The sequence below is a fragment of the Chlamydotis macqueenii genome, chromosome 10 (assembly GCF_036417535.1).
Source record: "Chlamydotis macqueenii isolate bChlMac1 chromosome 10, bChlMac1.mat, whole genome shotgun sequence".
NCBI classification, from domain to species: Eukaryota; Metazoa; Chordata; class Aves; order Otidiformes; family Otididae; genus Chlamydotis; species Chlamydotis macqueenii.
The window spans coordinates 11,380,952-11,404,819 of NC_141565.1; the positions used below are offsets into that span (position 1 = coordinate 11,380,952).

At 59.0% G+C, this 23,868-nt stretch overlaps 1 protein-coding gene across 1 annotated transcript in view; it reads left to right on the forward strand.

Annotated features, from left to right (window-relative positions):
• PLXNA1 (plexin A1) overlaps positions 1–23,868 on the forward strand; it is a 116,992-nt gene that overhangs the window by 10,193 nt on the left and 82,931 nt on the right. Inside the window, exons 2-3 of the mRNA XM_086755384.1 lie at positions 3,513–4,859; positions 10,970–11,152. Of these exons, the coding sequence (XP_086611510.1) occupies positions 3,657–4,859; positions 10,970–11,152 (1,386 nt within the window). The 5' untranslated portion in view covers positions 3,513–3,656. The remainder of the gene's footprint in view (positions 1–3,512; positions 4,860–10,969; positions 11,153–23,868) is intronic.

The following is a 23,868-nucleotide window of genomic DNA, read 5'->3' on the forward strand; positions in this document are numbered from 1 at the left end:
GCTTTGCTGGCTTTGTTTCTGATGGTGGGTTTCCTGCTGTACGTTTGCGTGTGTATTTGTGTGTGTGTGCACGGAAAACAAACATGAGCCTGTGATGCTGTCTCACCGGCGATGTTGCCCCTCTGCGGGGTGAGCTCTCCGGGATGCCCTGCGCTGCATCACTTGCTGCCCGGGCAGCGTAACGGGATGTCGTTTGGGTCCTGCCCTCCCGGTTGGCACACGTGCTTCTAGGCTGGGCTGTGTTATTTTATTACAGCCCATTTCAGGGCTGGGCTTGGCTCCAGGATGTCTGCTTCGGGTTTTCCATACTTTGGGACCGTGGTGGTGCTGCACACGGCGTGGGTCTCTCTTCCTGGCAGCCCTCACGTGGTGGTCCAGGGCTGGGTACTCCCCGGGGCGAGGTGTATTTGGATGCAACCCCGTGGGATTTAGGTGCCGCATGGTTTAAAGTGCGTGCCGATGGCAGAGCTGCCCTGCCGTTAGCAGTGCCGTGGCCTCTCCGTGGGGGTTGGAGGTGGCGTGACGGTAGGGAAATGCCCTTTGGCCCCTGTGCCGCTCCTTCCCGGCTGCTCCCGCGGGCAGGGAGCTGGAGCCACGCGGGCGCCTGTGCTGTGGTGCTGGGCTGCGCGCTGCGTGCACCGCTGTGGGGTTGGACCCCGCTTTAATTTGACCTGACTCTCCGCTACCCAGATCATTTAATCCTGAAGAAAGCAGACAAGTTAACCTTTCCTGCTGTTTTTTTTTTTTTTTTTTTTAATAATCACTGTGATGATTTTTAGTAGGACTGGACAAAACCTCCGCTGGTGTCAGGGCACTGGGACGAGACACTGCTGTTGATGTATATTTAGCAGCAGAGGTCTCGGAGGAGCTCTGCAGTGTTGTCTCTCTGCTCGCTCCAGCTCTGCCTCACTCTGCTCTCATTCCAGCTCCTCCGTAGCAGTTCCTTACATTAATTTGGGAATCTCCTGTTGGGCTTTCTAGCCTTGCTTTGTGGCAGCCGCCTGACCTCCAGCTCTCCTGCTCCCTGAAATAGAAATGATGAATCATAGAAATGCACTCGGAAAGCGGCTTCCCTGTCCCCCTTGCCCGTCCCAGCAGAAGGATGCTCTGGTTGGCATCCGTCCCTGCTTTCACCTCCACCACTTTCTCTGCTCCTCGTCCTTTCTGGGACGTGTCGTTGGCGCGTGAGTTTTGTGTCGGTGCTGGTCTCCCTGCGAGGCAGCTGGCTGTACTATTCCTGGAGGGGCTCAGCCCTGCAGTTTGCAGCAGCTCGGTGAAAGCCGTGCCGATTTCTTGGGGTGGGGAACCTCCAGCTGGCAACCCACCAGGAAACTGCGCTGCCGACAGCGCGGCTTGGTCTCGCACCTTGGTGTGGTTTTGGGGCTAATAAACGCCGACCTGGGGTGCCTGTGGTTACGCTCTGATCAGCCAGCTCGTAAAAAGGAAGATGCTGGGCAGCATGGCTGTCCCCTGGGAGCACGCTCGTCCCGGCAGCAGTGTGGCTGCTTGCTGTTTTCTAGGAGGCACTCGATGTTGCAAAAGATGGTGGCAACGTGGGGGATTAGGACCGTGGGGATGATTTCCAGGACTGGTGGCTCCATGCTTTTCTCGTCTCCATGCCCACAGAGCTTTGTGGCATTGGCTTTGGTCTCAGTGTTGCTCATATGCAGTTGCCCCAACCTCCCTGGAGGCTATTGCCTTGGTGGGAGACGTGTTGGGGGCGGAAGGGAGCAGGGTGGCGAGTGCGTGGGCAGGGCAGAGCTGGTGGAGCTGGCAGATCTGCAGAGAGGGTTTGGAGGTGGCGTGGAGGCTTTGCCCAAAGCGCCAGGGGCCCAGTGCAACTGGCAGGGCTGCGGGGGTGGCCGGGGCTGGGCTTGCCCTGGGAAGGGACGAGGGGCAGGTTCGTGATCCATTGGGAGTGGGAGAAGTGGGGGGAAAAAGGCCTCTCCCTTTCCTCACACCTCTCCCTGGCTTGGGAAGGGGGCAGCAGGATTGAAGGATGCTGTATGGGATGTCGGGGTAACCATATGGTCCAGCTGCTGGCCTGGTGATGATGCAGCCCCCCAAGGTCTGTGTGGGGCCTGGCTGTCGGGATGGCCGTTTCGCCCAACGCAGCCCTGCCAGTTGGCTGGGGTGCTGGCAGAGCCGCGCAGTCACCGCAGGCCATATTCCCTCCGCACGCCACTCCCTGCTGTGGATCCTCCCGCAGGTTACTCTGGGCTGAGTCAGAGATGGGCGATAAGCAGAGGGAGGCTCTCCTCCTCCGCTTGCTTTTGGAGCGGCTTATCTGCTGCAGCTGGGGTGGGGAGCTGAGGGCTGAGCTCGTGTCCTGACTGCAGACCTCGGGAGGGTCCCAGCCTGGGCGGCCGGGCCGTGTCGGTGTCGGTGGGATGAGCCGTGTGCTGGCGGGGGGATTTGCACAGCCCCACGTTCGCCCAGGGGTGCTTGTGCCTGCAAGCGGATGGAGAAGACAAGGAGGGGGGTGCAACCGAGGGGCTGCCCAGCAGACACGGAGGGCAGAGCTGTTGTGTTGGCTACCTGCGGCCATCTCCCCGCTGCCAGGGATGCAAGGTCACACTGGTGTGGGTTTTTGGCTGGCTCCTTGCTGCTTTGCAGCTCCGTATTGGCGAGCCCCAGCCATGGCACAGCAGTGTGCAGAGCTCTCCATCCTCCCTGCCTGTGCCCCCTTGTCCCTCCAGAGCCTCTCAAGCCAAGTGCTGGTGGCTGGCCCTTCGTTTCCTTAATGCATATAAATGCCAGAAGGACGTGCTTCTCCTTGCCGTGCTCCCCCAACTCCTGCCCGTGGCCCTCCTGGGCTTTGTCAGACAGGCAGGGGCAGCAGGCAGCATGCCAGGGCTCTCCCAGCTCCTTTAAAAGGTCCTCTCCTGTGTAGGGACTCGGGCTGTGCTTCCTTCAAACTGGGTTTTTGCATCTGCTCCCAGCGCCGCCATAGCGGGGCAGGGGTTGCAGACCCAGTGGGCTCCTCTCACGGCTTGTTAGCAGCCATCCTCGGCTCATGCTTCGGTGCTGCTGGTGCTCTTAAAAGCAGATCAGGGCCAGCTACGCCCTGCCGAGGCGTTTGTATGCCGTAGGTGTGCTGGAGCACATCGCGAGGCTGCTGGCTGCTGGGGATGTGTTGGTCTGGTGGATGTGCTCAGGCCGCTGCTGCTCTTCCCGAGGGGGCTTGGGTGGAGGGCAGGGCAGCAGGGTGCCCCTCGGAGGGGGCTGCTGGCTGGTGGTTGAGACAAAGCACATGGCAGCGCCTTGGTTGGGACGTGCTGTGCGCAGCGGTGTGCGACCGGGTGGGATTGTCCTTAGCATCTTGCAGGGTCCCTTGGTCCCTGCAGCAGGAATGCGTCTTCCTCCGGGGCAGGAGCTGGTGGGGGTCGTCGTCTTAGTCTGCCTGCTAGAAGAGTGTAAAGCAGCGAGGTCTCTGTTGAGTGGGATGGAGCAGGCTTGACACCATGCAGGAAAACCTCCTAACCCCTCTCTTCTTGTCTTTCTCCCTCTAGGGCTGACCGGACTGGCCGTGCCCACAATGCCCTGAATGCCAAGCGCAGCGGAAGCAGAGGAGACTGTGTCCCGTTAGCTCTTCCTCCCTCCCTCATCCCTTTAGTTTGGGTTTGTTTCTATTTATTTTGTGGCTGGGTTTGGGCATGGCCTTGGCTGGATGCAAGGCTGCTGCAATGTGGCTCCTTTGGCTCAAGCACCACTTGTCCGTCAACTTTTGGACCTTGCTGCTCTTGGGGAGCACCTGGCTACCGCTGGCGGAAGGCAGCCCCAAGTCTCCCTTTAGGACTTTCCCAGTTACAGACTGGAGCTTGACGCACTTGGTGGTCCACAACAAAACTGGGGAGGTCTATGTGGGGGCCGTCAATCGGATCTACAAGCTCTCCAATAACCTCACGCTCCTGCGGACCCATGTGACGGGGCCTGTGGAGGACAATGAGAAGTGTTACCCTCCGCCCAGTGTTCAGTCCTGCCCACATGGGCTGGTCACCACCAATAACGTGAACAAACTGCTGCTGGTGGACTACTCGGGGAACCGGCTGATTGCTTGTGGCAGTGCCTCCCAGGGTATTTGCCAGTTCCTGCGACTGGATGACCTCTTCAAGTTGGGTGAGCCCCACCACCGCAAGGAGCACTACCTCTCCAGTGTCAACGAGTCAGGTACCATGTCTGGGGTAATCATCGAGGTGCTGAACGGGCAGAACAAGCTCTTCATTGGGACGCCCATTGATGGGAAGTCGGAGTACTTCCCCACGCTCTCCAGCCGCAAGCTGATGGCCAACGAGGAGAATGCAGAGATGTTTGGCTTTGTCTACCAGGATGAGTTTGTCTCCTCCCAGCTCAAGATCCCCTCGGATACGCTCTCCAAGTTTCCCACCTTTGATATCTACTACATCTACAGCTTCAGCAGCGAGCAGTTTGTTTACTACCTGACCCTGCAGCTGGACACCCAGCTCACCTCACCCGACTCCACTGGGGAGCAGTTTTTCACCTCCAAGATCGTCCGCCTCTGTGTGGATGACCCCAAGTTCTACTCCTACGTGGAGTTCCCCATCGGCTGCGTGCAGGACGGCATCGAGTACCGCCTGATCCAGGACGCCTACCTGACCAAGCCTGGCAAGGCTTTGGCCAAGTACCTGGGCATCTCGGAGCAGGAGGATATTCTCTTCACCATCTTCTCCCAGGGCCAGAAAAACAGGGTTAAGCCTCCCAAGGAGTCTGTGCTCTGCCTCTTCACGTTGAAGAAGATCAAGGATAAGATCAAGGAGCGTATCCAGTCGTGCTACAGAGGGGAAGGGAAGCTCTCGCTGCCCTGGCTCTTGAATAAGGAGCTGGGCTGCATCAACTCGGTAAGTTCCTGCTTGTCTCTACCCCAGCCAGCCTGTTTCTGGCTCCTGGCAGTGCTCTCTGGTCGGACCCTTGCTGGTGACACGATCCGAGCAGTGTTTCCCAGTGGGAGGACTGGTGCCGTTAGGGTTAGGGCTGGGTGCTCGGCTTGCTCGGTAGCATTCCTCACAGAGATTGCGGCTGCGCTGTGGGGCGGCTGTCTGGATTTGCGTTGTATCGGTGCCCGTGGAGAGCCCTGAGCAAGAGGCCCTGCGCCGATGCAGGTGTCTGCATGGATTTGGGGAGTGTCTGTGAGCTGGGCTGGGAGCACAGGATGCTCAGCCCTCAGGGCATCTGCTGGGGCTCTGCTGGAGAGTCTCTCGCGGATGGTACACCTGAATCTGTGAGTGTCCGGTCACATGGGGCTTGGGGGTGGCAGAGAAGAAGGTGTTGGTGGCAGTAGGATGTGGGAGATGGGGAGCGCAGACCTGATGGAGGGAAGCAGGGAGGCTGGCGGTCCCTGTAGAAGTTGGTCATGCTCAGCACGGAGAGACCACATCCTCTGTGGGCTGTTGGAGTGGAGGACAGAGAGCACAAGGTGCCGTGAGTGAGGTGGGTTTTGAGCATGGCCAGTGCAAACTGTCACCCACGGGTGTGGAAAGCAAGTGCTGGCATCCCAGAGCAAGGATTCCCAACTGAGGGAGCAGTCTCCTCTGTCCCCAGAGATGTGTCCTCCTGCCTGGTGCTCCCATGGGCGTGTGTGGCCCCTGCTTGTGGCTCAGCTGCTCTGTGTGGGGCCTGTGAGTGGTGGGGAACGGGGGACCATTGACTCTCTGAGTTTGTTTTCCAGCTATTACTGTTGCTGGATTGTTTTCCATGTAACGTTATAAACCACGAGCGGTAGCAGGGAGATCTTACACTGGGCATCACCAAGCTGGGCTGAATAGTCCCCAGGCGGGGTCAGATACTAGCACCCCAAAACCCCGCTCTGCTAGCTGTGTGCGTCTGGTGGAGGTCCCAACACCCCTGCTATTGCCCATCCCGTCCCAGCCCCACTTGCTGGTGCTTAGCACCCGTCACTGAGCCCCCAGCCCTGCCTGAGCAGGATTCTGGGTGCCCAGCGGTGCAGGCAGGTGGGCAGGGGGTCCCTGCGGAGCAGCCCTGCCTTCCCTCCCGCCATCCTCCCCGCAGCTCCGGAGGAGACAGCTAACAGCTGCCTGACAAAGTAAAGGGTTTGCTGTCAAGAGCGCTGGGCTCGCAAATCAGATTTTGGCTTTGAACTAATTCAATTTTGCTGGAAAATGATGAAATCGTTACACTGCTGCCTGTTGGGTCGTGCAGCTGCTAGCTCCGGCGGAGGAGATGCTCGCCGTTTCTCCCCGTGCTCCCGGCTTGTCTGTCCTGGTGCCTCATGACAGCACCATGCTCCCTCGGTTTGGGGAAGGGGGGTCTGCCCCACTGCTTTTTGCGGATGGTTTCATGCTAGCCTGGGATTGCTACCTGGTGGCTGGCCTGGGCAAGCAGGCGGATCTCCAGGTGCTTTTTGGGTCCTGCAGAGGTGGTTCTTGTGGGGTTTAGGATGCCCCAGGGAGGAGGAAGAGGAGGTGGTGTGGCACTGGAGGGATGCGTGGCACCGGAAGGATGCGTGCCACAATGAGGTGGCTCCTGCTTTCTAATGTGTTGACTTTGGGGTGCTGCCCTCCCCGAGGGGGGCCAGGTGGTGTTTTCTGTCCCCATCCTGCTACGGCTGCCCAGCAGAGCTGTGAAAGGCACAACTGGATTGTGAGTCAGGTCCTCAGCCCTTTGCTGTGCTGAGCCCAAGCCAAACCAGGCCCCGTGAAGCTTGTCACCTCTTCCTGGCAGGAATTTCTGTGCCCCTAATAGAATGCAGCCACCTCTGGGGTGGGTCGTAGCAGTGATGGCTCTCTAGGTGGTGAGGGCTGGCCAGAAAATACAGGGCTTGTTGTTTTTTTATTTTTAAGGAGGCAGAATGTAATTGCTCAAATCAGTAGTTGTTTGGGATTTACACCCCATCCATGTGGCAAAAGTCCCAGGAGCTCTCTTGCTCCACTGCTTCCCGGCGGCAAGGGGCCGGGGCTGATCTGTGCTGGAGGAGGCTTTTCCCGTGCCCTGACCCCAGACCTCCAGCGGCGCGAGGCCGAGGGATGCTCATCCCCAGGTGCTGCAGGGCGGCCCCCATTCTCTGCAGCGGGTGCTGGAGCCAGGAGGAGAGGCCGGCAGGCCTGGCAGCCAGCTTGGGAGATGTTAGTGGTTCGTCCCTGGTGCTGGTGAGCGGGGAGAGAATTCCTGTCTCCAGTTTCTCTCTCTCCTCTTCTGGGATCCAGCAGTCTGGCAGCGGGAAGGGGAGTGGAGCTGGTTTTGGGAGCAAGACCCCTCATGCTGGTGCCCTCAGACCTGAGCATGGACTTGCACGTGCAGCAGAGGCACCTGGGGGAACCGTTCGGTCCGTTCACTTGTGGCATCCCTGCTGCCTGCATCGCTCCTGAGCCCATCCAGAGGTTTTTCTACTCCCAGTGTTCCACTGAAGAGGGGTTCGGTGTTGTGTAGCCCGGCTCTTTGCTCCCCCTGGGCAATGCAGGGTCTGAGGTCTGCGTGCCTGCGGCCGGACGTGCTCAGCACATCTGCTGAGCGTGCCTGTCCGCAAATCGGGGGATACGAGGGTCTGATATGGCAGGGCTGGGAAAGGGCAGCGGGTTGGAGCTGGAGTGGAGATGTTGCTGCCCCGGAGTCCTTGACCCCCAGGCTGGCAGCACTGCTCGGAGCCGGCAGGACGTGGGCAGCATCTTTTCCCAGACTGCCCCAGGGAGAAAATGCGTTATGAGTCCTCGGTGGGGCTTGCTGCCCAGCCTGCTGGCACAGGGCAGTGGCTGGTGACAAACTGGCCCCAACTGGGCTGGGATAAGCCAAATCCTTCCCAGGGGCAGCCAGAGAAATGTAGGTGTTAACGAACTGTACCACACTGGGATTATTCCTGGGCAGCGATTAACGTGCGGAAAGCCTGGCATCCCAGCCTGGCGCTTGGTACGGGCCTCCTGCAGCCTCCTCCCGGGCTCGTTGTCATCCCGCATCCTCCCTCGCAGGCCTTGCAGCGGCACAGGGGGATGGGATGTGCCTGCAGTGGTGTTAACCGGCGAATTACTGGCTAATTAATAACGCTGAGCTGCACGAGCCTCGCCTCTGCTGTCTGCTCCCTCATTGCTTCCGTAAGTGGGCTTGAAGGGAGGCAATGAGACAAGGCATGTCAAGGAGACGCTTGCGCCCGCTTGCTGGGTGCTGTGGACCCGCTTTCCCCGCTCCCACAGGCCGCTTCCCCAGGGAAATCTGAGTTTCCTGACCCTGTTTTGGGGAGATGAGTGATTGCTGGGAGAGAGGAGAAGGCTGCAGCGCTGTGAAATTGGGGCCTGGGGTGTCTGGGACAGCTGAGAGAGGGGTGCCAAAGGAAAGCACCGAAATAAAAACAAAAGAAAAAAATAATAGTAAATAAAAAATGCTCCCAAACAGCCCCTGCTTGCAATGGGCTGAGGCCATGGTCGCTGCAAACACCTGTGCAAATGGGAGAGCGGGCAGAGCTCGACGCCTCCCGCAGATCCCAGCGTCTGCACGCCGAAATGCTGCAAGGTCACTGGCCCTCGCGTGCCATGGCGCGTGTCGGTCCCTGCAGGCACCGACTGGGGGACAGCCATCCCTCTGCCCTTCTGTCCCTCCATCCCTCTGCCTCTCCATCACTCTGCATCCCGCATCCGCCAGCCGTGTCGGTTACCCCCGTACTGCGCCCTTGGCCCGACCTCGCTGTGCTGCCTGCCTGCGCTTCCCTAACGAGGCAGTTTGCTGTTAATGAGCTAATTGTCGTCATAATTATTTATCGAGGTGCTGTCGGCATCGCGGCGGCGGTGGGCGCTCCTTGCGGTCCTGGAGCACAGCTGTATTTGTCGTTTCCCAGAGAGTTTGTTGAGACAAAGCAGAGGGGAGTAAACACTGTAAACATCTCTCCTCTTGCATATTCAGCAGCCGAGGGGTTGGGGAAGCCACAGATTGAGTGCGGAGAGAGCAGGAACTGCACCAGGGGCTGCCGGGGCTTCAACACCTTCACGGTATTGCCCCGAACCCCGCTGCTGCTGCTGGCGGCCAACTGGAAGGTGCTGGGATGCTTTACTGGGGCAGAGGGGCCGTCAGGGCCAGAGAGTGGTTTTTTTTCCCAGGAAAGCGCCTGGAGGATCCCAGATACCTGGATGGAAGCTGGGTATCGGCTGGAGCGTCGCTCCTGTCTCACTCCGTGATTGGAAGATAATTCTCTTGGATGTACTGTTTTGGAACGCCTGGCCTGGTGATGCAGGAGGATGCTTAGTGCATGTGCTGCTGATGGATAGGAGAGGGCGCGTGCAAGGCTGGGATTCGGAGGATGGGTGGAGAGGTCCTAATTCCCCTTCCCCACTTTTTCTGTGGTTGCAGAGATGCGTGGTGCCCCATGTTCCTGTTTTGGGAATCCCCGCATCTCTCCCGCCTGGCTGTAGGAGTTCCCCCAGTTTAGGGAAGGACGAGCAAAGGTCAGGCAGGGAGGGGAATCTGTTTTTGGCTAACTCGGGCACCCAGCAAAAACAGAAGTCAGAGTAACTGAGAAAGCAGCCCAGCGTCCCCAGACCGCCCAGGGAGGCCCAGTGTGACCAACTGGTGTCATTCTGGTCCTCCCCACCTGGAAGGCTGGCACGGTGCTGAGTCCCCGCCACAGCCACCACCGGTCTTGGGGCCGATGTGGTGGGACGGCGAGGAGGGCGAGCAGCTTTGCCGTGGCTGGAGAAAGCTGAAGCCATTGGGACTGTGAATGGATTATGCCCAGGCATGGAAAAGCACCGTGTTTTCCCTCCTTGCTGTGGTGGGTGACTGCGGGTTGCTGGTGGCAGCCAGTCTGGGCTGACCCTTGCTTCCCAGGCAGCAGCGAGCGGGAATCGCGGAGCTATGCGCTGCCCTTGCGGACGTGGAGCTCGGGAGCATGGTGTTTTCCCATATGCTCCGTGCACATGCTGTATGGATTTAAAACCCCTTGGGGACTGGCATGCATTTGGAGGCTGCTGCTTGCCAAAAAGCCTCTCTCCCCTTTAAATTCAAAGTTACATAAGGAACCTTGTGAAGTGGAAGAATCCCATGGCCGCAGCAGGCTGTCTCCCGGTTGGCTGTGCCTGCTTTGCCGCCCTAACCTCCTCCAGCCAGGCTCGCTGCCACCCTTGGGATTTGGTTGGAGCCCCTCACTGCCTGGGATGGGCCGGGGGCTGCTGGGGGTGCATTTTGCTGGTGCTGTGTGACCGCATGAGGCCGTTGGTGCAGCCCTGCCTCTGCCTGTCTTTGGGCAGAGTCTGCAGAAGCTTCTCCCAGACCTGCGGGCGAGCACTGAACCGAGGAGGCAGCTGGCTGAGCCAGGCGCCTTGTCTGGGGCAAGGCAGCACGAAAGAAATGTGGGGATTTCCCAAAGACGTTCCTGCGGGAGGAGGAACAGGGCTGGCAGGTGGGTAGCGTGTTTGCTGGAGGCTCCGCTATGCGGAGTGAGGTTCCTCCAGGAGCCCTGACCCGTTTGTCTTGGCACGGCCTTGGCTGGGAAGCGTTTTGTCTCTGGGGAAAGGCTGGGGTGCAGGATTCAGCCCCTCCTGTCTTACTGGCAGGCTGTTTTCTCTTTGAAGCTAGTGCCGGGGTGGGGAGGAGAGGAGAGTGTGTGCTGGGGAGCCCATGCCCGCATCCCGCGTGTCTGAGGCGGCAGCGCAGGGATGGAGGGGGAGCAGGGATGCTGCGCTGACTCCCGCGGGGTTTGTAAGTGCTGCTCTGTGAGGTGCAGAGGACCGAGAGCATTGGTCTTGTTCTGCAAAGCTTGTTCAGATGCAGAGAAGAGCTGCGTGTCTTGGATGTGTCCCAAGTGCCTTACGTCAGCGCATAGGGAATTTTAGGGAAGCATCAGCTCATCCCTTCCCTCGGCTGGTGACGTGAGATGACTGGGACAGGAAGGGCAAGGGATGGGGCTGCTGTAGCCGATGGGGTGGAGGTGGGAGATGGCTGATGGCCATCTGGGAGGCCTGATGTGTGGAGGCATTGGCAAAAAGCTCATCTCTTCTCTCTTTTCTTCCAACAGCCGCTGCAGATCGACGACAACTTCTGTGGCCAGGATTTTAACCAGCCACTGGGCGGGACTGTCACCATCGAGGGGACCCCGCTGTTTGTGGATAAGGAGGATGGGATGACCTCAGTGGCTGCCTACGACTACAGAGGACAAACGGTCGTCTTTGCGGGCACCCGGAGTGGGAAGATCAAAAAGGTAGGAAAGTCCTCAGTGATGCTGATGGGGGATGACCGCTGGCCTTTTGGGGGCACAGTTAGGGCTGTGGCTTCATCACAGTGTGACTTGGTGTACTGGGGTTAACGTGCAAAGGGCCAGTGAGGGGCAATTTCTACTTACTCTTCTTTGCCGACCAAATTTACAAAACCTCTCTCTTTTGGAAGAGTTTAGTTGGGAAAGGTTACAGAACCTGGAGAAGTTGGGTCCTGGACGCTGGTGGATCAGAGCCCGGCCCGTTGTGTCTCGGGGCAGGTGGGTTTGCCCTGGAGCTACCATGGGGTGGGCTCTGTCTGCCGGGGTCCGTATGGCTTTGCCATTGACCTGGGCAGAGCGTGTGGAGGTGGGTGCTGATGGCTCCAGCCTGGTGCGGGGGAGACTTCTCTTCCTGTACCCCGCCACGGCACAAAAGGCTGCTTGTTGGTGGCAATTAGCAAATAGCTCCGTGCGTGCCTTTCCCCGCCTGCGTCTCCACAGGGCACGGATTTCCTGTTATCATAACATCGTGCCTGTAATTACAGCCGTACATGCCCTGTCTAAACACAGCTTGCATTAACTGCATCCTCGGCCAGAGAAAGGCAGCGCCAAGGTCCTGGTATGGTCCCTGCCAGGGGCGAGAGGACCAGGACTTGGCTGCAGGAGTCCATCCTGTTCCTCTGTGGCTTGCGAGGTGTTCCAGCACCCCATCCTGGGCACAGCACCCTGCATTTTTGCAACTTCCCCTGATCTCTGCTGATCAGGGTGCCCTGAGGGAGGCAGAGTGGCTTTCCTGGCAGGAATCAGGAGCGGGGTGCTGTTCTGGGCGATAGTCCCTGTATGTCCTGCTCACCACCCGGACCCCTGACCTGCCTGCGACCCTGCCTATTAGCAGCGTGTTTAGGGGCAGGGGGGACATGGGCAGCATGTGTTGAGGTGGAGGGCAGGATGCTAGTGGTCCTCTCCAGCCCCGCATCCTCTGCTCGGCTTTCTGCAGTCCTTGGGGGACGTGGGGAGGGGGGCACGGCGGCGCCAGGGCTGAGCAGGGCTGTGGGGAGCCGACGGAGGCAGCTCGTCCTCCCTTCCGGATCGATGAGGGATCCGGAGGGACTGGTGTCGCGTTGCTGGCGGCTTCTCCTGCCGCTGGGCTCCAGATGGGAGGTTTTAAATGGGAATGGGAAGGAAGGAGTGTGTGGGAGGAGGGTTCACAAAGCCACGGGGACAGTGTTACACCTCCAGTTCCTTATTTATCTAGACGACAGATTTATTTTTTTCCTGTCCCTCCTTTTTTCGGTTTTTCTCTGATCTTTGCACCTTCAGAGCCACTTGCAAGCAGCGGTCTAGTGTGGGTGCCTGGCCGGGGTGCGAGCTGTGTGCTTACAAGGTCAAGGCTGAGGGCAGGACTTGGAGCCCAGCTGTGGCTTGAGCATCCTCCTCTCCTGGAGGGCTTTCCCCAGCTTTCCTTTTGCTGGTTTCTAAACTCAGTGCCACAAAGAGCTGGTCTGGCTCTCTTGCCCTGCAGACCACGAGGACATGGAGCAGAAGCTCTGTGAGGAATTAAGAGTTGCGTCTTGATCCTGTCCCAGCACCAGGACTCTGGGCAGGTTTTGTAGGCTCTCCGATGGCAGGGTGGGAGTGCTTGGCAGGCTCTGAGCCCTGTGCTGCCGGGTCCCTACGAGGGCTGGGGGGAATGGAGCCGTCCCCTGCTGTGACCTTGGGTGGGCAGCCCAACCTTTCTGCGGCAGGGGCTGCCCGGCCCGGCTGGCAAAGCGCTGCCTCAGCAGCTACCTGATCCTGCTGCCTGCCTGCCGGCGAGGCTGGAGGGAGGGAAGGGCTCCCACTCGTCCCCGAGTGATGCCGATGTGTCCCCAGCCAGGGGACGGGATGCCTGGCAGGGGTGCAGCAGAGTGCGGCCGAGGCAGCCCCCCAGGCAGAGGGTGCGGGAGGGGCGCATCCCTCAGCAGCGGTCGCGCTCCCTCTGCTTTTGAGCTCCTGGCGTTTCCCCCGCCATCCCCTTGCATTTGGCTTGGTGCAGCCTGGTGGCTTCTCTGCCCTCCGGCTGGTCCCCCCTGCCCTTGCCGGCACCCCACGGCATCTCCTGTGGGGAGGGAGGGCCACGCTGACAGCTGGGTGCTCCCCTCCCCGTCCCCAGGAGCCCTGTAATGGATACTGCTCTGCCGAGGGGGCACCGATTTCGCCATCTGGGCCGGGGTAAGGTCAGGGCAGAGTCACTGCTGTGTCTGGATTTTCCTTGGATGGCAGCTCCCATGCCCAGCATTTGTCCAAGCTGTTGTGTGTGGACAGAGCCTCCCTTTGTCCCCCCCCAAAAAAGGCCACGCGAGCCTCTGGCTGCCCGGCAGCCTCTCTGCGGTCCCGCCGCCAACAGTTGCTGCCGCGAGGCCGGGGTGCTGGGCAGCACCTGCTGCCGCCGCAGCTGCAGGGAGACCCTAATTCCAGGGGGGTGGAAGCGTATGGCAAGAAATGTCAGATTTGCAAAATGGGCTGTGAGACAGGGGATGCGGGCTGGGATGGGGAGGCACCGGGGGGGTGGAGATGCAGGACCCCTGGGAGGCTGAGCGGGTGGCAGCGGCGAAGCCTGTGGCAGCCTGCTCTCCATCTGTTCCCCAGGGTTACCGGGCGGGTGGTTATCTTTGGTCCCGAGGTATGCGGAGAGGCCAGTCTTGGAAAGCCCTCGGCCCCGCGTGCTCGCTCTGCTCCGTGCCAGCAGTCATGGGATTGGGGCACTTGGGGAATTCCTGCTGCTGCCCGGGTGAGCAATGCGGGGATGACTTCTCACGCTGCTGCAGCTGGCGCTGAGCCGCTTCCTCCGCGCTCCTGACGGATGTGCCGGGGACCCGGCCTCGCGCCCTGCGGTCTGAGGGTGCTTGCAGGTGGGGGCAGGAGCCACGAACGTGCTGCAGCGGGGATGTCCAGGGCATATTCGGGCAAGGGAAGCAAGACTTGCTTGCTAATGCTTGGGTTTTTCCTAGAAACCACCTGTCCTTACTTGACAATCCTGTTACGGGGCGGCTGTGACTTTCTGAGGTTGTCCTTCCTCTTTTTTGGGGCAGACAGAAAGCTGCATGTGTAACTGCAATGGGAACGCTCAGTCACATGTGACGCTGCACCCGTCGTCACCTCTTAACCTGTGTGTGCCAAGGGCTCAGTTTTGGGTGCGCTTGAAGTGTTGTATGGAGAGAGGGAAGAAGGACGGTGGTGGAGGGGGTGTGCTGATGGTGCAGCCCCATCCCAGTAACTGCGCCGTGCTGGGCTAGCGGCTGGGAGCTGGGGCAGTGGGGCATCCTGGGAGGTGCAGCATGGAGACGGGGCTGCCCTCCTTAGCTTGCCGTCTGCTCCTCGTTACGCAAACAAGGCACAGCCTTAGGGCTCCATGGAGTGGCCCCTGTGGGTTGACCCAATTTTGGGTGTTGCCTGGTTATTTTTAGCGGGGTGAGCTGAGCTCCTCCCTCAAAGCAGCCAGTGGCTCCCTGCACACTGCAGACCCCCGGCGAGTTGGCAGGGTGGGAAGTGCTGTGTGGATCGGCTCCTGGTGCATCGGGGTGAGGAAGGATGCCCTCATCCTCTCCAACCCCATGCTCCCTCTTTCCGTGGCCTCTCAGGAGATCCTGGCACTGGAGATCCCTAAGGTGGGCAGGGTTGTAGGGCGGTACAGCTGGTGCATCCCAGCCTAGGATCACATCCGACCACGCATCCTGTGCAGCCAGCTGAGCTCTCATTTTTTGGAGGATTATCTGGCTGCCCAGTCACCACTGTAATCCCTGCAGCTCCCTGCCCTGTCCTGAAACCGGCTGGCCGTGGGCGCGAACGCATCGGGACGTGTCTCTGTCAGGAATCTGCTCCCCCCCGGGGCTCGTGCTTGCTGCGGCTTGTTTGTTCTCTCCCACGGAAAGCACAGCTGAACTGGCCCCACGTCTGGCTTCTTTGGCTTCTCCACTTCAATAATAATAATAATAAATAAACTCTTCACTCTAAGTGGGTCATCCCTATCTCTACGCAATGGGATGCGGTGATCTCCTGTCCTGGGGAGCGCTGAGGAGCTCCCTCACAGCCCCCTGTCCTGCTGAGGGCAGGGAGTTGGGGGTGCTTTGGAGGGAGGATTTGGCAGCCTGTGGAGGCACCCCCTTTGAGTAGGGTTGTCTTAAAGCTTTGGAGAAGGATGCTTTGGTGTGTTCCCAGTCCTTGATGTGTGTCTGGGCAGTATGAGCCTAAAATACATTCTGTGAGGAAGGGGAGCTGCTGACCGGGGGCTTTTTGGGAGTTTCCCTGTTACCTGCTGGCTCTCTTCCCATCACAAGAGCCCCCATATGTCGGCCTCTTGGGTATGATGGGACCACCTGATCGTGGTCCACGTGAGCTGGATGGAGAAGCCATCAGGCTCCCTGCCCGCTCTGCTGGTCCCTGTCCCCCCGAGTCCCTTCGCGTCACCCTCTGCTTAGCGCTCAGGGTAAGCAGCTCGGGCTGAAAAGGGCCCCTTTGTGTCTTGGCGCGTGAAATCCGGCTCACAGGGTGTGCGGGAGGGCTCGGCCCCTCTCGTGACCCTGCTGCCGGCTACCCTACTTACTCCCTGTGCCTCGGCAGGCTTTTTTGGAGGGGTACAGATTGGGGATGTGATGCCTGCCCTGGCCCCGGCGGTGTCAGCCAGTGACCCCTGAGGACCGACCCCAGCGCAGCCCCTGGAAATCCTCTCCTGCCCATCTTGCTGCCTCTCCCCAGCTGGCTGCCCGGCACAAGGGCCTTTTGTTCCTCCTGCCTCTTCCCTCTGCCCTCTCCCGCTCCATCCGCATCCCATCCCCTGGGGACCCCTCGCCGTCTCCCCACATGCGCGCAGTCCCCGCGGGCGCCTGCGCCCGGCCCCAGGAGGGAGATCCACTCCTGGGAGCATGCATCCGCGCCTCTCCCCAGTCAACGGCAATAATTTTATTGGCATGACAAGGTAGCCGACGGTTGCCAAAATGAATCCATCAAATACCTCTCGGCGGCTCCCCGCCCCCTCGAGAGCTCTCGCTAGAGTTGTTAAGCTGTTTTAATCAAGGTGGTGGCTGGCGAGCTGACGTGTTAAGTGGATGGGGTGGTGGGGAGGGGGTGGGGGAGCCTTCCCCGTCCCCCTGCTCGTGGTGGGGAGCGCTCGCCGTCGCCCCGCTCCTGCTCAGCAGGAAGGGGCCCCGCTGCCGACGTTGGGCTTTGTTGAGCCGCCTGGCTCCGAACAGGATGTCTCATTGTTGGAGGAAACAATTAGAAATTCATCGTGAACCGTTGGCCATGGGGGACTGACCCCGGGCGGCGGGGCCGGGGCTGCAGGCAGCTGCCATCTCCGTCCTCGAGTGACTCCTGGAGGGGGACGCCGCTGGAGCTGGGGCTCCTGTCCTGTGCGGGGTGGATGGGACTGGGCGTTTCCAGGCTCTTGGCTCTCCGAGCGATGCTCCAGAGCGCTCGTGCAGCCTTGGGGAGGGAGAGGGTGTGTCAGGGGGCTCCCTCCCTCCAAACCCCATTCCCTCCATGCCCTCTACCCCCAAGCTTTTTGACTCACAAGCCATAACTCTCTTTTTTTAATTTCCCACCCCCATCTGCTCTGCTCTCCGCACAAAGCCAGCAGGTGAGCCGGGGCTGGGATCCTGGCGCCCGGCCAGCCGGGGAGGCAGCCGCAGCCAGCCCTGCTCCAACCTTCCCCGCCGAAAGCGCTGACGGTGCACAGTCTCGCCTCTCCCCGGCTCCGGCGCCCGCAGGCAGCGTGCTGCCTAACCCCCATCCATCAGCCCGCTCCGGAGCCGCCGTCGGGTAAGGCAGCGTTGTTGTTGCTGCCGGGCTTTGCCTGTGTCGGAGCAAGGTGACTTTTAGGGAGCGGCGCGTTGCAGAAGCTGGAGGAGGCTCAAGGATGGAGGTGGACCCCTTAAGACCCCACGTCTTCAAAAGGGCTGCTGGGTGTGAACCTGGCTTTTGTAATCGCCCTGAAAAAGGGGCTTGAGGGCAAAATGCCTCTCGGCAGCCCCTTGAGGTGGCTTTTGCTGCCCCATGGGACATGGTCAGGAGCTGGCAGGTCCTGTACCAGCCAAACACAGCAGCATCACCTTCACAGCTGGTCCCTGCAGGCCATCCTGTGCCCCGGAAGCAGAGCAGAGATAGGGTGGAAATGGGTCTAGGAAAGGGAAAAGCAAGAGCCCGCGGGTTGGTGCTTCGTTGCTGTCGCTGTGTTGCGGGGCTGTGTAAGGCAGTGGTGGCCGTGGCTCAGCAGCGCTGGGAGAGCGAGGCGGAAGAGCGATGCTTTAGGGTTGCTGGTGGGGACGCTGAGCCCCCCTCAACCTCTAGGCTAGTGGCTGGGGGCCTGCGTTAGGAAATGGGATGTGTGGACTTGCCCATCGTTGGGGATTTACAGCACCAGCTGTGGTGGCAGCGAGCACTGGGATTTCCCTCCTGGCTGGTTTGGTTGGTGAAGCATGAAGCTGCTGAGCATTTTCTTCTGCATCTCTCTGCCCCCAAATGCAGGGCTATGGCCCCCACCTGCAACCCCTGTTCCGCTGGGAAGAGCCGGAGCACGACTCTTGCTTTGAACCTGGGCTCTTGCTGGAGACCTCTGCGGTGGCTCCATGGGGACAGGGCAGGGTGAAAAGCCACCCCATTGAGATGGAAATGAGCTGGGAGGCCACAGCTCTGTTGGGTCCCTCCTGTTGGAGCCATTGTGCCTATTCACAGGCTTCAACACTGACTAATTGGGCTTTTCAGGTGGGAGAATAGCCCTGGCCTCCCACCAAAGGCAGCAGAGAAGGAGGAGGACAAGGGAGCCCTGCTGCTCATCAGGAAGGCAGCAGTTTGGGAGACCTGCTGCGGGTACATCTGGGTGGGAAGGGGCAGTGCTGGTGTCCAGCCTCAGCTTTGAGCAGCCCCGTTAACCCAGATTAATGCTGCCTGAGGAGTTTGCCCTGAGCCTGTGGTCTGCTGGAGGAGGGAAGAAGATGCTGGAGGAGGAAAGATGCTGCCTTGGTCCCCGTGTGTCCCAGCGCCGCCTCAGACAGAGATGTGACAGCAGGGAAGGTCAGCCATCCCCAGTCCCCATGGGCTGTCCTCCTCGCTTCTCCCCTCCAGACTGGGAGGAAAATCTGTCATAAATCAGGAGGGAGGTGAAGGTGCGGTGCGGCACTTGGGGATGCAGGATGTGGACTCCAGCCACCCCTTGGTGGCTGCTGGAGCCTGTCATTGATTTTGGAAGCTTTGATACATGCGGCGGTTATTTGTCTTTGCTGCAGATCCAGGTGGGGACGGCGCTTAGCCCCAGGCCGCTCGAAAGAGCTGCTATTTGGCTTCTGTTGTGCCCTACCCTCGTTAATGATGGGCTTTTCTGTAACGGAGCAGGGGGATGAACCCTAACGGCAGGCTGGTACCGTCGGGGAAGGCAGCAGCGAGATGTCCGGCAGGATTGGCATCGTGGGGTGAACTATGGAGGTGGAGGAGCTGGGGTGGGCACTGGGTGATCGTAAGGGTGCAGAGCTCTGGGCTCATCAAAGGGCGGTGGAGCCATCCGGAGCCATCCGTGTGGTGTCCAGGGGTCTCCCAGCCTTGGGAGTACGCGTGCTAATCCTGGTTTAGGCCACCACAGTAAGGATAACGCTTAGCGTTTCACATGATGGTGCTTCATGATGAAATGAATTCAATGGGTTCTCGCTTTAATGCCTGCGCTGGATGCAGTTGCGTGCCTGAGGGTGAATTGAGCAGGCTGGCGGGCAGAGCCAGGGCGGCGTAGCGGGACAGAGTATCTCAGGCAGGGGCAGGAGGGATGTCAAAGCTCTGAGTCCTTGGGATGGACCACAGGTACCACATCCACTTTTTGTTCCCTTTCTAACCAGAGTGGAAACATTTCCCCTTCTTTCTTCCTCCATTTTGCCTTTCTTTTTTATCTTTCCTCCCCCTACCAGTGCTCAAAATAGCTCCAGCTGCCGCCCACAAGCCCCATGTTCTTCCTCTCTGGCCCTTTGGTGGGTCCTTGAGGTTCCTGTATCTCACCTCGGAGGAACTGTGTTGAAGCGCTTTGATCTGAATAAACCCCACTGCTCCCCCTATAGCTGCTTCCAAGCTGGGAAATTTCCCCATAACACCGTAACACCCCCCTCCCCCCCCACCCCATCCCTTTCCTTAGCATTGCAATTGGGTGGAGACCGGAGAGGAAGAGTGACGGGCAGGGAGAGTGCCATGGTTTGGGGTTTGGCGCTGGATTTTGGGGCCTCTGGGTGCTTTCAGTGGGTGGCCCGAGCTGATCCTGGCACCTCCCCGCTCTTTGTGCTCCTGTGGGCCAGCCGCCGGCATGAAACCTCCCCGTGGCAGCGAGAGCAATTGTCTACATGGGAAGCAATAGTGGGAAAGTTGTATTTAATGGACGCTTAATTCTTTTAATGCCATTTAGCAGCTGGAGAGAAGGAGGAGAGCCAGCGCTTTATGACAGGCTGGCTCTGTACAGACCGAGGATGGGCCGCCGTGGTGGAGAGCATCCATAGGGTCTCGCAAAGAAAGGCAGGATGATCTGATAGCGCTTTAATTTTGCCACGCTTCATGCTCTTGAGGGCAGCACCAGTCGGTCGCTGTGTGCTGGGACAGGCTTGGCATGGCTGGGGAGCTCGGTGGGGGGACGCAGGGAGGGGTCGCGCTGGTAGAGCTGGTTCTGGGAGGTGGAAGCATCTCCCTCCCGGCGTAATCCTTGTACGGGCAAAGGAAAAGATGCCGGGCTGAAAAAGCCCGCGTGGTTTTTACTAGTTACAACCCTAATGATGTATTTTGAATTGCTCTCCTGCATGGATAAAAATTACCAGACCTTGAACAAAAGGGAAAAAAAAAAAGTGTTTCTGACCTTGAAGCTGTTCGTTCACTTGTCTTCATTTCATTCCCCTCGGCTGGGGATGTGGGTCAGTTTTGGGTGCTATTTATAGTCCACTTTGCTCAACGGTTTTCTTTACAAAGCGAAAGGTTGTCACCTTTGTTTCTGATACTGCAGAGAGGAGCTGCTCAAGGGAAAAGGAAGAATAAATGAGAGATTTTTCTGAGTGTTCCTGTACATGGCAAAGCTTTGTAATCTGGAAAGATCAAAAAGCCCCGGACTGCCGCGCTGATCTCCTCGTGCGGACGTAGCCGGGGTCCGTGCTGCCCGGAGGGGTACGGGGTGGTACTCCGTTGTGCCGGCTGGTGGCTGCTGGGACTGGCTGGATGCTTTCCCTTCCCGGGCAGCTTGGCTCGCCTCTCCGTATCTGGCACAGTTGGCTTGGGTTGAACAGCAGGTTAGCTTAATTCTTCCCTTCTCCCTCCCCCATGAAGGAAGCCATGGCTGCGTTTCCCACCTTCACCAGAGCTGCCCACCCGGAGGAGTCCCGCTGCCGAAGTGGCATCGCCCGCCTGCGCCTGCATCCCCTCCTCTGGCCCCATCGCTGACTGACAGACTTGTTGAAACAACAAATGTTGCCGTAATTTAATTTTCAGGCAAACAATAGTCCGGGGACAATGTTAAATTCATGAAACTGGCTTAATGCGATGAAATTTAATGAAGCAATTTGTGCACTAACGTGGCTGTGTGCGGTTCCGAGGTAGCGGGGATGCCGCTCCATCCCTCTTTGGGGATGAGCTGGGAAAGGGTTGACCCTCCAGGGGAAAGGAGGGGGTTGTCCTGCTGCTCCCCAGGTTGTGTGCTCTCTTGGGTGCAGCTTTCCTGTCCTGCTCCCCGACGCTGCTGTGGTGTGGGCTGAGAGCCGGTGGGTCCGAGCCCCTCGGTTTGGCCAGGATGGGAAGGATTAATGAGAGTTTTTTGGGGCGGGAGGGGGCTTGCTTTCTGCAGGCTCTGCATTTTTCTGCTCCTTTCCTTCCTTTGCCTGGAGCCCTGGGAATGTCCCGTTACCCCTCCAGCCCCCTTGGTGGGGGAGTGGTCCCTGCTCGGGGGACCTTTTGCTGAGGGGTGGGCCAGGGAATTGCCCCCCAGGGCTGGGGGCTTGGCAATGGATGGGTCCAGGCAAAGGGCTCCTGGCCATCCTGCTGCTGATCTCCAGCTGCTCCTGGAGATGACCTGTCCCTGCTGGGAATGCCGCTGGGCAAGGATGGGCAGCGGGCAGAGGGAGAGGAGCCATTTCCTTGTGCTGGATGTGCATCTTGGATTCTCCTCAGGGACGAGGAGACCCGTGCGAACGCGCTCTCCTCCCCCAGCCCCTGCTTTGGGGTGCTGGATTGAAGCCTCAAATGCTGTAGCACACCCCATCTCCCACACGTGCAGCGCTGGCTCTTCCCAACAGCGACTGCCTCCAGGGCCACCCTGGGTTGTGGTATCCATGGGGCTGTTAGCTGAGGCTGTTCCCTTCCTAACGAGAGTTGGGAACAATGCTGTGTCGGGAGAGCACAGTCTTTGGGGTGGGGGGGCAGGTGGGGGGTCATTACGATTCGCAAAGCAAGCGAGAGGAGGCAGTTTGGAGGGCGGAGAGCCCTGCTACTTGCTCCAGGGGTGGATTGGATTTGTGCCACCCCGCCAGCATCCCTCGGGCACCCTGGCACTGGGAACGCGTAGGCTTCTGCTGTGTCCCAGGAGAGATTTCCCTGCCATTTCTTTCCCCTCGGTGATTGACGGAGCCCCGTAGATCTTAATTACGTGCCAGCATCCGCAGAACAAACCTGATGCTGCTGTAGCTGGAGGCTTAACGCTGGCAATGCTGCTCGCTGGGCTGGGTGACAGTGGAGGTAAGGGGCTTCCTTGCCTTTTTGGGGACAACTCGATGTCCTTGTAAGATGCGACAGAACTCTGGGGCTGTGTAGGGAGTGGCAGATGAAGGAACGATGGTAAATGTACATGTGGATGATTTCCCTGTGGTTGTTCTCTGGTGAAGCTTGGGAAGGAGGAAGCTGGAGACACATGGATGCTGTCTCCTCCGGGGTGGGAAACGGTCCCGTTTCTCACCCCAAAGGAGACGGCATCCATGTGTCTCCAGCAGCACTTTTCTCACTTGCAAAAGTCCTCCCTGGCCCTCTCGTGTCCCCCCCCCAGTCCTCCAGCAACAACTCCTGCCAGCTCCTGAGCTCTGCCAAACTCATGTCGCTGGTGATGCTCTTCCCGACCAGGATGGCGGTCAAAAATTAACCGGCAGCTGTTGAGCAAAATGCAGCTGAAAAAATCACAGAGGAAAAATATGATGCAGTTTGGATGTGCATGTGTGTATATTTATATATGTATTTATTTTTCTTTAAAAGCTTCCAAAAATAGTTCTGTGCCTTGGCCAGGGTGACTGCGTCTGTAATTAGCTATGGAAAGTGAGTGCCTTAGCGAGGCTGGTATGTATGCAGCCATGCAAAAGGCTCCACATCCCTGGCGAGGAGGTCGGGATGCGGGACCTCGGGGATGGCGGGCACGGCTGGAGGCTGGGGGTGCAGGCAGCGGGCTCCCACTGTGCGCTCTGTACCTGCAACTTTGGTGGCAGAGGTAGGGAAGCAGCCTCTGCCCCTCTGGATGGGGTTGGGCTCACCACCATGCTTGGTTTCCTGGTGGGGGTGATGTGTCTTGTGGTATTTGTGAGAAATTAGCAAAATCCTTTAAAAAGACCCCAAAAGCCCGAAACTGCACCTGGCCTGCGTGGCCTCTGCTGGCTGATTCCCACTCCACGCGAGGAATGGGAACTTCCCAAATTGAATTCTCTGTTTATTTCCCTAGGGTTTCTCCCTGTTACTCTCCCTCTCTTTCTGGTATGTTTATGTGCCTCAAGGGATCTGTTTTTACGCTCAACGTTTAAAATTAAAGATGTGTTTCTCTTCTAGCAGGTGAGATAAACACTCCCTGTCTCAGCTGCGGGTTTCCTTCCTGCTTCTCCTTCCCCCTCAAATCTGCTGGTGGGAAAGTGCGAGCCCGCGGCTGGAGCATGTAATGTGGGAATGGGATGCCTGGGCTCTCCTCCCCGCGAGGATGAGTCTGCTTTGATGCCGTGGGCAAGCAGGATGGCCAGGCTCTCTGTTGTGTGAGCTTTGCTTCTTTCTCCAGTGGCTTCTTATTTTAAAAGAGGGCAGAAATTGCTGCCTTCAGTGTGGGGAGGGAATAGCGGGCGGAATGCGCTTGATGAGTTTCCAAGTGTAGTTCACATCGGTGATGAAGGGCACGCCGCGCGACGATGTGGTACCACCGCTCATCTGCAGGAAGGCTTGTTAAATGGCGGTAACTGGGTTGTATGGCAACGTCAGCGTTTCTGGCTGGAGGCTGTGTGGGGGCTGGCACAGCTTGGGGTGGCACAAGCGCGCCCACAGTCCCCATGGGGTGTGCTGCTGGGGGTGCCTCTGCACTCCTTCCCTCTTCAGCCACCAATCCCAGAGGTGGAGAGCATCCCACCATCTTAGGGAGAGGTGGGGAGTGCTTCCTCCGTGCCCCTTTGTGGAGTCCATCATCACAACTCGCCTTCCCCTCTGCAGCCTTGTCCTTTCAGACCGCAGTCGGGTTGCCTTTCTTGCCCGATGCCTGCTCGCCCAGGCTGCTGAAACAAGACCTGGGCTTCGTTTTGGAAATGGAAGCAATTAAAGAGCACGCAAACAGCTCTGGTTCTCCCTGACACCGTATCCGCTCCTCCTCCCTCCTGGGATGGGAGCATCTCCACTCACGGCTGCTTGGCCTCATTTTCCCCTCTCCCAAGCACTGCGGTGCTCGTGTGAGCATCCTCACCGCTGTGCTGTGAAAGCCTTGGCTATGAACCCAGCCCAGATCCCTGAGAATG